The sequence below is a fragment of the Mustela nivalis genome (assembly GCF_964662115.1).
Source record: "Mustela nivalis genome assembly, chromosome: 18".
Lineage (NCBI taxonomy): Eukaryota > Metazoa > Chordata > Mammalia > Carnivora > Mustelidae > Mustela > Mustela nivalis.
In genome coordinates, this window is record NC_139037.1 from 16714631 (window position 1) to 16727226 (window position 12596).

Below are 12596 nucleotides of genomic sequence, written 5' to 3' on the forward strand. Positions count from 1 at the left end.
CAACAGGGAGTTATTGTCCACAGTTATAGCATTTGTTTGGGTTGATGCAGAGGTCCTGGGAACAGAGGTGATGGTCATACATTTTTGAATGTACTTAGTATCACTGAACTGTATCCTTGAAAGTAAACATTCTGTAGAAACTATACTTCAAATTTTGATGTTTTCCTGGGTTTCCTGGGCTCCTGAGATACGATTGGTTCTCTAGTGATGCTGGGCAGTGGCAGCCACAGCCTGTCGATCCTGTGATCAGGAAAAGTACACAACCAACACACTTGACATTTTGACCCTGCTGGTCTCTGCTGTATGTGGCTACCCATGTGCTGCCAGGTTATCAGGTAGCAACTCTGGCCTTGACTTGATGCCAGTAGCACCTCCTCAGTCACCACCATCAAAGTAGCTACAGAAATTGCCCCATGTCCCTGGGGGAGGGGGCCAGAGTCTTCCCTGCTGGTGGACACTGGATTATACAAACTTTGCTGATCAACTGAATGTTGTCTGAAGCTCCGCGGAGCTCCCTCAGCTCTGTTCCCAGTTTTTCCATTGACAAGAGAATTTTAAATGTTTCTCCACATACCACATGGATAGATAGTCTTCAAATAAAGTGACATTCGGAATGCAGTTTCCCCCCCTCTGCCCACAATAGAATGACACCGAGCTCTGAAGGAGTCGTTTCAACATGAAGACTCCTCCACGTTTTCAGGGGATTCAATGACCCCTAGTCTTGCCTGGAACTGTGGTGTAATGAAATAAAACAAGTGTTTGACAATGGTTTAACAAAATTCTTTAATAAAATTTATAAAAATGAATATTGAAGAATTTCCTCAGCCTAAGTTGTTTTCCTTTTCCACCCCAAAAGAAAATACAAAAATTATCCATACCCACACACATATACACTCAAAACTATAGTAGCATTCTCTACACAGGTCTACACTGGAGTTTAAACTGCTGAAAAATCAAGAGAATTCCAAGTGATTGCAAGGATGATTTTTTTTTTCCTTTGAAAAACAGCTGACAGACAGTAAAGAAATTCAGATAAAATTGTTCTCCATGGTTGTCAAGTTTCTTGAAGTTTGCATTTCAGTTAGAAGAAGATCCAAATCAAAGTTCTCCCCATCCTCCCCATGCTAACACCCTTCAGGGCACATTTTCTTTCTGTTCCTCAGGGGAAAAATCGGATTTCCTAAATATTCTTGGTTTTCTACACACGCTTGGAATTTGCGGCAGATGTGTCCAGATGAACCATTTTCTGTAGACATCAACAAAAGCAGGCACTTGGGGATTCTGGGTTTCAGGTACAAACTCTGGCATGAGGATCCTGACAGGACACGCATGCTGACGTTTTTCCATTCTTCAGAATTTTCAGAACAGAGGCAGAGCCACCTCAATCATTCAGGATTGCCAGGATCAGTGACACATCTCTCCTGCCACCTCCAAGCCCGTTTCTCATGCTGCCCTCAGCTGTGACAAACCTCCTTCTGCCTTCGGCTGCGGCACTTGGGCACTATCTTAAATGTCAAAACAGATCACTCTTTTGAGTGATAAATGAACATGAGAAGTTGAGTGGTACCTGAAAACTCATCACCTTTTCTGCTCAGTGCTCCCTGTTGAGAACCAAAGTATCTCCATAAGGACATACACATAACAAACATACTTATGCAGAACAAGTAAGTGGATGGACACCAATTTCAAGTTATGTACTTAAGAAATTAAAAAGGAGATCCATCAAAGGTCTTAGGAGTCCATGATACTCAGTCACACTATGGCCAGACTAAGACCAAGTCTCCTACCCTGAAAGGGCCCAACAATTTCTCCAACAGAGAACTCTTGTCTGGGGCAACAGAAGTTCAGGAGTAAGAGTGGGTATTACAACAGGGGACACCAGTGCACTGATAGGAGAAAAAAAGAACACAGATTAAAAATAATTACACATATATACATACACATACACACAAAATAGGGCAGGTGAGCCTTCCCTTACTCTAAAAAAATGAGACGAAAATCTGTAAGTTGCTAACACAATCTCCTGGAGACTGAAGCTATTCTTTTGAAATATTAAACATGTGTGTGTGTGTAGGGGGGGGTCTATGGGCAGTATCACCATTTAAAGAACGATGAAAGAAAAAAAGCTTCAAGTAAGAGGTCAAAATCATTCTAATACACACAGATTAGATCTCTAAAGTGGTAATCCTAACTATTCTAACTGCATCACCGAGCAGTCTCTCTTCCCCGGAAACTCATCTCAAGTGAAGGGCGCTGGAAAACCATTCTTCCCCCTGCATTTTCCACCAATGGCTTAAGGACCCTTCTCCTTCCCCATTTGCCTCAAGTCCCCTAGTCGTCCTCGCCGCCGCCGTACATGTCCGCCAGCTTCTTGAAGCGATTGCCCCATTCGTTCAGGTAGTCATAGTCCTGGTCCTGGTCTGACTCTGAGGAGTTCAAGGAGCTCAAACTAGCAGCTTCGGAGCCACTCCCTTCATAGTCAAACACCAGCAGAGAGTCGTAAGGAGGAGCGGTGGGGTCAGTGTCCGCTGCCTTCAGGTTCTAAAGAAAAAGAAGATGGTAGGATCTTTCAGTGAGAAGAATCACACACCTGTCAGGCAAGATGCCTTCTGTAGGTGACTCCAGCAACACATAATGCACAGTAACACGGCCATCCTACAGAACACCAGGGGCATTCAGCACCAGTAACATAAATGCATACAAACTGGCAGGGAAGACCGACAATACACAGGTGATGAAGAGAGAACATCACGGGTAAAGATGCAAAATGTTTTCCCCTAAACGAACGATAAATTTTACGTAGGCAGGAGAGAAACCAGCCAGTCAGGACAGACAGAGGCTGAAAACAATGAGGACAGTTGTGCGGGTCCATATAGCATTTCCACCTGGAAAGGTCTGGAAGGATAAATGCCAAACTGTTAACTCTGGAGAGTTGGGGGCAGTAAGGAAAGACTTGCATTATGTTTTCTTTATATACACTTTCAACGTTTATTATTTTATTCTAGGTAGCAAACACTATTTTGGTAATTAAGAAAAAAAGGAAACTACCATCCACCAGCTGTGATGACACACAATGAATGTTAATGGAGGAAAGCACCCGGATTCATATTTATCTAAGAGGGAGGTTTTAACTGGCCCTTCCCATTCCCAGCTTCCTAGAAGATCCAGCCTGGTCACTTCCAGCACTGCTGGTTTTGTGTAGTACCTAGTGAAGACTCCCAGAGCAACTAAAGCAAAACCAGCCTCTGCCACAAAGACTCACCGAAGGCCACTGAGCCATCAGACAAGCCCTAATAATCACTGTAGTAACTGAGCAAGGGTTCAGGTACATAGTTTAAGGAAACAGATGCTGCCAAACTATTATCTTACTTGATTCTTTGCTCATCCTGACCACCAATCTGTCCTCATCTTACCCTAAGCTAATTAAACTTAATGCCTTATTTCTCATTCTCCCTTGCAGACAGTTCTGGCCAGTAACATATAGGATGAACTCCCGTACTTGCATTAACCATTGGCCAGAACAAAGATTTCTGGCCTCTGCTCAGCCCTTCCTACTTCTTCTTGACTGGAATACAGACACAAGGCCTGGAAGTACGGCAGCCATCTTGTGATCACATGACAGCAAACATGAGAACAAGGATTTATGAGGTTAATCTCATAGCTGTTTAAGCTTCTGGAATTCATAGCTGAATGAATTTCTGACATAAACAAACTGCTGCTCTACTTCTGGCCCTTAGGCAGACCTGTGATACACATTTAATATCACTCAACCACCAGTGGGATGCAGGTGACAAAAAGGCCTATTAGTGAAACCAAACTGGATCTCTTCTGAATCTCTTTTAGTTTCATTTCTACTTCTACTAAATCCTTACAAGCAATTCTCAGTTTCGCCATATGGATACTGCAAATTCACTATGAACAGTCTGAAGTGCTTTTAGTTCTGAAATTCAGATGAGACACAAATAAAAAATAGCATTCAGGGATCAGGCAAGGAGAACATGTGGTAAAGGAAAGAATCTAAAGACATTTTCCTCACTTTCAACTCAGCTGTGCCTAAGTTTAGAGACAAGCTGCACCTTGGCGTTTGACTTTGCTAACTTACTTCATCAATGAAGTTTCCAATTTCATCAGGATTGGCAGGGCGGGGTAGGTAATGGGGCACACTCAGGAGGGTTGGCGCCACATCATTGCGAGTTACTTCCGGCCGAGCTTCCAGGCCCCTGTGCAACTGGCTCAAGTCAAAGTCCTTTGGAGGAAAAGGTAAAAATAGAACAAAGAGTATTTAAAAAAGAAAAAAGGTCACACAAACCCAGGGCTATATTTGGGTACAGATTCCGTTATCAGATAATGCTCTTTCAACTGTGTGACAGTGTAAGCATGTGCCAATGTAATCCGAAATGACAGTTTTCAACCTAAGAGTTTCCAACATAGCACTACAAGGAAAAAACACCATGAAAGAATTGTGAGGAACAACTGGGGACCTGGATGTAGACTGCTGTACCTTACTAAGTCCCAGGCGATCTACAGGTTCTGGAGAGCCTTGCTGCCCTAGACTGATCGTCTCTTGCCAAATCCACACACTGAAACCTAATCCCCAGTGTGGTGGTATCTGGAGGGACAACTTTTGGGAGGTGATCAGGTTGGGAGGGTAGATGAAGCCCTTGGGAACAGGATTAGCGCCCGGATAATAAAAGATACAGTAGAGTTCCCTTGTCTGCAATGCTGAGTACATGTGAGATTATGTATGACTGTGAGCCAGGAAGCGGGACCCCACCGAACACCAAATCTGCTGGTGCCTCGATCTTAGACATCCCAGCCTCCAGAACCATGAGAAAGAAAATTTCTGTGTTTTTTCAGCAACCTGTCTGTGGCATCTGGTAATAGCAACCCACGAAGGCACTAGCTGAGATAAGCAGTTATCCCACAAATGCCTGAAGAATATTTCTCTATACTCACTAGTATGTTCTACAAAGCAGGAATTGATTTTTTTTTTTTTTTGAAGATTTTATTTATTTGAGAAAGAGAGAGAGCACGCGCGCGAGCGAGCATGAGAAGGGGGAGGGTCAGAGGGAGAAGCAGACTCCCTGCCAAGCAGGGAGCCCGATACGGGACTCAATCCCGGGACTTCAGGATCATGACCTGAGCCAAAGGCAGTCGCTTAACCAATTGAGCCACCCAAGCACCTGGGAATTGAATTTCTAATGAATGGCTGTTCTTCCAGACCACAGAGCTCAGCAAAGATGCTCATGCATGGCCAGAGTCAAAGCAGAACTCTGATAGGGGGCCTGGGGTTCCCTTTCTAAATGGAATATACTTTCAAAATTCTCCAAAAGACCCCTGGCCAGCCCAGTCAGTAGAGGATCCAACTCCTGACCTTGGGATTGTGAGTTTGAGCCCCAGGCTGGGCACAGAGATTACTTAAAAAAAAAAAAAAAAAAAAGTCTCCAGAAAACTCTAGGCTAAGGCAAGACCGTATTCAAAATAAAGGAAAATAAAGAAGGCCTAAAGATTTAACATGTACAAAAAGGAAGAAAAGAATTTTAGCATACATATAAGCTCAAGGGAAACAAAATATGACAATAGAGTAGTTGCTTTACGGCAACAATAATTTGATGTTTGTGGCCTGAGAACAGCAATGAGAAGACTAGGCTCTGGAGTCCAACTACCTGGTCCTCGCGCTTCCTACCTGCCTCTGTGACTACCGGCAAGTCACATACCCTTTGCCTCTGTTCATTCATCTGGGTACTGAACAGAACAATACTATTGCAAAGGCCTACCTTCTCCTGACCATTGCATTTTCCAAATACAGAGATCTCCATTTAGCTTTTTATCATGGTTTTATTTTATTTATTTTTTTAAAGATTTATTTATTTATTTATTTGACAGAGAGAGAGAGAGAGAGAGAGAGAATATCACAAGTAGGCAGAGAGGCAGGCAGAGAGAGGAAGGGAAGCAGGCTCCCTGCTGAGCAGAGAGCCCGATGCGGGACTCGATCCCAGGACCCTGAGATCATGACCCGAGCCGAAGGCAGCGGCTTAACCCACTGAGCCACCCAGGTGCCCTTATTATGGTTTTAAAGATGTACCTGATCCTCTTCTCCGCCTCCTTCTTCGTCATAGTAGTAAACGTTGTCCCGGGTGTCATCTTCCGGGGGCAGTAAGGGCTCTTTGACCACCCCTCTCCTCCGAACAAACAGCAGAAGCAGCAGAATGAGGACTGGTGTGGGGGAGAGAGAGCGAGGACAACCACAGGTCAAGACGGCCATAAAAAGCCCCTATCACAGAGCATCGCCGCCCTGCCTACCAGACAGATGGCTGCCACACAACCCATTGCTGATGCTCACACACTGAAAGTTAGTGTATGCGGTCAGTGTAACATCATGGACAACTGCATGGGAGCTGAAGGGTGGTCTTTAACTGGCCTTAAACCAATCAACCATTTCCCAGCATCTGAGCTAAAATGCTCCAGGCAGAGGAAATGAGGGACCAAGGCCCTGAGGCAGGCGCATGATGGGCAGGACTAAGGAGAGGCGAGGTCAGCGTGGCACACGTAACAGGGTGAGCGAGGGAGGGAGAAGCGGACAGGAGTTTAGAGGGTTGGCAGGAACGTGGCAACTACTGAAAGGACTTTGGCTTTGATTCTGAACTGGAACCACTGAAGGTCTGTGAGCAGGGGTGGGTCAGCCTAAATGTGGTGGACAGATGCGTATTATTTTTCATCAGTTCCAAGGAATGGGACACAGACCATTCAATCACCTAGTATATTCCTTATTTTCTCTTAAGAATCGCATAAGCAAGCTCTAAAATCTGTTTAATTTTCCAAGTTTTCGTCTGACCTTGGGATACTTGTGGGATATATACAATTAATAATTAATTGTTAAAAATTTTTAACTATTTCTTGTGACTGAAAGAAGTATGATTCAGTGTGTGGTTTTTTGTTTGTTTGTTTTTGTTTTGTTTAAATAGGTGCTTGTGCCTGATCTCTAAAGGACACCTACTGAAGCCATCTTGCACTGAAACAGGAGGCTGCATAGATTTGGGGGAAAGATTTCTTGCAAGTATCCAACCTTCCTATTTTTTTTTTAAATCAGCAAGATTCCCAGACTTTCCACAGATGAACAATGTAACTTCACTGACCACAATTCACAAAGAGGAATATGGAGTACTTGCTCCATGGGCCAAGATAGGTCTCAGCACTGATTGATACAGTACTTAACACCACGTAAGATGCAAACAGTCACCATCCTGGTGGAGCGTCGAGCCACTAAAAGCAGGTTTATCGTTTCCAAGAAGACGCTACTTATCCAACCATTACTTAAATGTCACTTAAAGTAACCAAAATATATCCTATCGTTATCACTTCAGGAAGTACTGCCCCCCACACTGTACCGCAACCTCAGCACTCCCACAGATCTCCATGAAGCCTGGCACCAAGCAAGCAACCTAACACTAAGGGTTGCCAAGAAAACCTTCATATCCTGGCGTCTTTCTAGTGTAATCTTCGTAAGTTTATAAGTTCTATGTTGGCCCACAGGGAACAAGGAGTTCTAAGTCTGAATGCTGGCACTGCCTCTGCTCTCAACACTGTTCCACATCTGAACATTCTGCAGTGTCACTCTTGTCCCCTGTGCCTAATGCAATCTATCCCAAACACATTGAGGTAATGCTATTGCTTAAAAGTCAATTATTTTCTTTCTTTCTTTTTTTTTTTTTTAAAGATTTTATTTATTTATTTGACAGAGAGAGAGATCACAAATAGGCAGAGAGAGAGATGAGGAGAAGCAGGCTCCCTGCTGAGCAGAGAGCCCAATGTGGGACTCGATCCCAGGCCCCTGAGATCCTGACCTGAGCCGAAGGCAGAGGCCCAACCCACTGAGCCACCCAGGTGCCCCGTTTTCTTTTTTTTTTTTTAAAGATTTTATTTATTTATTTGACAGACAGAGATCACAAGTAGGCAGAGAGGCAGGCAGAGAGAGAGAGAGAGAGAGAGGGAAGCAGGTTTCCTGCAGAGCAGAGAGCCCGATGCAGGGCTCGATCCCAGGACCCTGAGATCATGACCCGAGCCGCAGGCAGCAGCCCAAACCACTGAGCCACCCAGGCGCCCCAAAAGTCAATTATTTTCAGTGTAATAACGATCTTTAACATATTCAAGTACTACTTAGTAGCTGCCATCCCCAAAGCTGACCGGCCTAGGTGTGAGGGGAGTGGGAAGGAAACGGCCAGACAGGGCTTGTACAAGGGCGCCCACGACGATGGCAGAGGAAGGGGATTCACCTCATCCCACAGTGGCAATAAAGCCAGGTGAACGCTGAGGAACAGAGGTCCAGAAAGCTCACTGAATTCTGAATGATACTCTCCTTCCTTCTCAGTTTTGAGGGGACACAAGTAGCAGAGGGCAGGAGCAAAGCAATCTGTGAAAGCAGCAAGCAGTAGGACTAAGAACGTCTGTGTTGAGTCTAAACTGAAACCCCAGGGTTTTTGCCACTGCTCCCTCTAAGAACTTTCTTCTACTCCAGCCTCACTGGCCTCCTCTTTGCCCTTCACAGTGCCATCGAGCCTTCCTCTCTGTGCCTTCACTAGTGTGGGAACCCTCACGAATGCCCCCTGTCCATCTGGATGCCACCGGCCTCTGTCCCAACCATCCTACACCTTCCATCAAAAGTTCCTTGAGGGTTAACTCACATCCACCCTTTCTGATAGTAAAAGCATTCATGACCTGGACCACCCTTTCCAGCCCCGAAATTATAAACTATTTTTGAAAATTTTCTAAACGACTTGCCATCACCAAGTTTTTAGAAACCGTAACGGCAACTGTAGGGTCCAGTTTCTAGGTGGGACCAGGTGGTAACAGTTTCAAAGACTATGGCAGGAACTGACACAGCTCCCCCCAGTATTCTTTTCCCCATTCTGTCCTTTCAGTCACGGATACTCACTGTTCACCCTTCACTCCACCCCCACCCGATGCCAAGGTTTAAATGGGCACACGGCCATGCACACGGAAATTCTCGGTATGGCTGTGTTTGGGCCAATGGGATGGGACTGAGGGTGACTCATGTCATTTCCAGGTATGTGCTCCCCACGTTCTCCAGCAACCCTTCTCCAGGATGGAATGTGGACTGTGGAAGCAGAAGTGGTGGAGGTGAGCTGGAGAGCTTGGACCATGCTGATGAGAAGAAGACCCTCAGGCCTTGCTGCTCTAAGCTGGTCCAAGGACCTGCAGCTCCTGCACCACCAGGGAGCTGGTGACAAATGTGGAATCTGTGGTTCCCACCCCAGACCCCAGACCCCTCCCAGATGACCAGCTCAGAATCCTCATGCAGGTGACTGCATGTCCTCTGCATGACTGCTATGTCCTCGAGCATGAGCAGCACTCCCGAGGGACTGACAGAACACAATAGAAGGACTGCGCTCCTAATGATCTCATGGAACAGGGTCACCTTCCAGTCTTGGCCAACTTATCTCTGAACCATTCAGTAAGGGACAGAGCTTCCCCGTTTTAGAAGCCCAAGGCTGAACCACCTGGCAGGCATACATACTTAGTAAAGCGAGGATTCCTCCAAGAATGCCCAAAATGGCAGGAACCTGCAAGCCTGCCTCGGCGTATGGCGCCACCCTCTTGCAGTTGTTGGTGACCCCTTCACAGTCGCACACGTACACATCCAGGGTGGTCACCTGGTCCTTGTTCTGGTTATCCGTGAGCTTGAGATTTATTTTGTAGTCACCCAACTCTAAGGTTTTTCTCGGCTTCAAAATTAGAGATTCACGGGCTGGAGGAAGCAACAAAAATGAATGATTGGACAAGGGGAGAAAAAAGCCTCATTCTAGCATAAAATTATTAGGGTCAAGAAAATGGAGCTGCCTGGGTCACAGATTACTGGACAGTACTTAGCAGAATCAGATACCAGAAAGGAAAGGGCTCTTTGGTGCACGCCTCAGATGTAGAAGGGGTAAGTGCACACACGTCAAACTGAAGGGTGGCGTCTAGAAGTTAAGAAGGGAATTTCAGAAAGGGGGAGGGTAGGAGCAGGGACGGGAGCAGGGAAAGCATGTGGTCAAAGTTCCTTTAGTAAGATTCCAGTTCCCACCTTGGTCATTGTACTCAATGGTCCAGTTGACACTTGCCCCATGCGTTAGTTCTGCTGTGAAAGGAGATGTGTTGGGCGGAAGATCTGGGTCAATGATGTTGATGACATGAGGCTGTGGATTCTTCTGGCAGAAGTCCATATTTCGAGGTTCTGGTACAGGGCCATTGTCATTCACATCAGAGAGGATCAGGAGGAGGGTTCCCGTTCCAGTAGCAACTGGAGAACCTAAGAGAAAATACACAGGAAATACTATGGCTCAAGAACATTCATGGGGTGCCTGGGAAGTTCAGTGGGTTAAGCCTCTGCCTTCAGCTCAGGTAATGATCTCAGGCTCCTGGGATTGAGCCCTGCATCAAGCTCTCTGCTCAGCAGAGAGCCTGCTTCCTCCTCTCTCTCTCTCTGCCTCTCTAACTACTTGTGATCTGTCTGTCAAATAAATCAAGTAAAATCTTTTGTTAAAAAAAAAAATTCATGAAGCTCTACTGTCTCCCATCTGCCCAAATCCCAATCTTGGTTTGACTCTTTAGGGACCCATCAGCAGGCGCCACCCCCACCCCCCCATCACGGGGCATCTTCACTTCAGCTCTGGCTGCTTTCTGACATGCTCTCCCCCTAGTCTGACAGCAATTATTCAAATTATGCTCACACAAAGGACACTGCCCTTCCCTCTTCTACACATACCTTTACGTACCCATTAAACTTTAACCCCTATAAGAATTCCTCATTCCATTCCCCCCTACCCCACAATTCTCCCTTTTCAGAGCTTCTATGGCTGAAGGTCATTATCAAAGGGTTGAGCTTTTTAAATTGCTGCAAGGTGCTTTTGTAAATAGATTGAGGGTGGGGGAAGACCTGGCCACTTCTGTGTGGATTTCTTTTACCTTCTGACATAGCATCTAGCATACGGTGGTAAAAAAAAGTAAACACTCAAGTATAACCATCCATGTTAGATTATTATGGAAAAAAAAAAAAAAACACAGGACTCTTATCTTGAACCTAGAAAGGGTTATACTCGGGTAGCAAGACTATAGTGCTGCTGTTGTGTGTGTGTGTGTTTTTTTTTAACCCTATAAAAAAAAATCGTGGTTAAAACAAACCACATAGCATAAAATTTACCATCTCAACCATTTTAAAGTTCATTTCACATTTTAGGTTCAACAATGTAAGTATGTTCCCACTGCTGTGGAATAGCTCTCCAGAACCTTGTCATCTTGCAAAACTCAAACTCAGGACCCATTTAACAACTACCTACTTACCTTTTCCTCCTAGCCCCTGGTTACCACCATTCTACTTTGTCTCTATGAATCAGACTGCTTTCAGACCTTAAGTAAGTGGAACCATAAAGTATTTGCCTTTTTGTGACATGGCTTTTACTTAGCATAATGCCCCCAAGATTCATTAAGGTTTTAACTTGTGACAGGATGCCCTTCCTTTTTAAAGGCGTAACAATATTCCATTGTATGCATATACCATATTTTGTTTATATATCATCAAATCTTTTTTATCTTATCATATGTATTTAAAAAATAGGTAGTGTCATTTACAATTTTTTTTCTTTTTTAAAGCTTTTTATTAATTTATTTGACAGAGAGATCACAAATAGGCAGAGAGGCATACAAACAGAGAGGAGGAAGCAGGCTCCCTGCTGCGGAGAGAGCCCGATGCGAGGCTCGATCCCAGGACCCTGGGATCATGACCTGAGCAGAAGGCAGAGGCTTAACCCACTGAGCCACCCAGGCACCCCTCTTTTTTTTTTTTTTTTTTTAAGATTTTATATATTTATTTGACAGAGAGAGATACAGGGAGAGGGAACACGAGGCAAAGTGGGAGAGGGAGAACCAGGCTTTCCGCCAAGCAGGGAGCCCAATGCAGGTCTGCATCCCAGAACCCTGGGATCATGACATGAGCTGATGGCAGATGCTTAATGACTGAGCCACCCAGGTACCCCTAAAATTTTTTCTAATTAAAAAACAAGCTAGGGGCGCCTGGGTGGCTCAGTGGTTTGGGCTGCTGCCTTTGGCTCGGGTCGTGATCTCAGGGTCCTGGGATCGAGCCCCGCATCGGGCTCCCTGCTCCGCAGGAAGCCTGCTTCCCTCTCTCTCTCTCTCTGCCTGACTCTCTGCCTACTTGTGACCTCCGTCTTTCAAATAAATAAATAAAATCTTTAAAAAAAAAAAAAAAAAAAAAAAAAAAAAAACAAGCTAATAGATTTTTTAAGAAGCCTCATTCTTCTTCCTCGTAGACTTTTATTAAAAAGTACTGAGTCACGCACAAAGTGACACTTAAAGGAATCATTCGCCACCATCATACCTGAGCCATGATTATGAGGTCAGGGGTCAGCAAACTAAGGTCTTCCAGGCAAATTAAGAAACATAGCTGTGCTCATTCCCCCTTTACAGATTACCTATGGATGTTTCTAGGCTGGAAAGGCAATCAAGACCACATGGCCCGTGGACACTAAATACTTATTCCATGGCCCTTCGTTTACAGAAAGTCTGCCAACCCGTGTTCA

General features: G+C 45.0%; 1 protein-coding gene across 1 annotated transcript in view; it reads right to left on the minus strand.

Moving 5' to 3' along the window:
- Positions 1 to 758: 758 nt before the first annotated feature.
- CDH1 (cadherin 1) overlaps positions 759 to 12596 on the minus strand; it is an 85008-nt gene continuing 73170 nt past the window's right edge. The window contains exons 12-16 of the mRNA XM_082711665.1: positions 10085 to 10309; positions 9536 to 9766; positions 6086 to 6216; positions 4103 to 4246; positions 759 to 2541 (exon numbers count right to left, since the gene is read on the minus strand). Of these exons, the coding sequence (XP_082567791.1) occupies positions 2332 to 2541; positions 4103 to 4246; positions 6086 to 6216; positions 9536 to 9766; positions 10085 to 10309 (941 nt within the window). The 3' untranslated portion in view covers positions 759 to 2331. The remainder of the gene's footprint in view (positions 2542 to 4102; positions 4247 to 6085; positions 6217 to 9535; positions 9767 to 10084; positions 10310 to 12596) is intronic.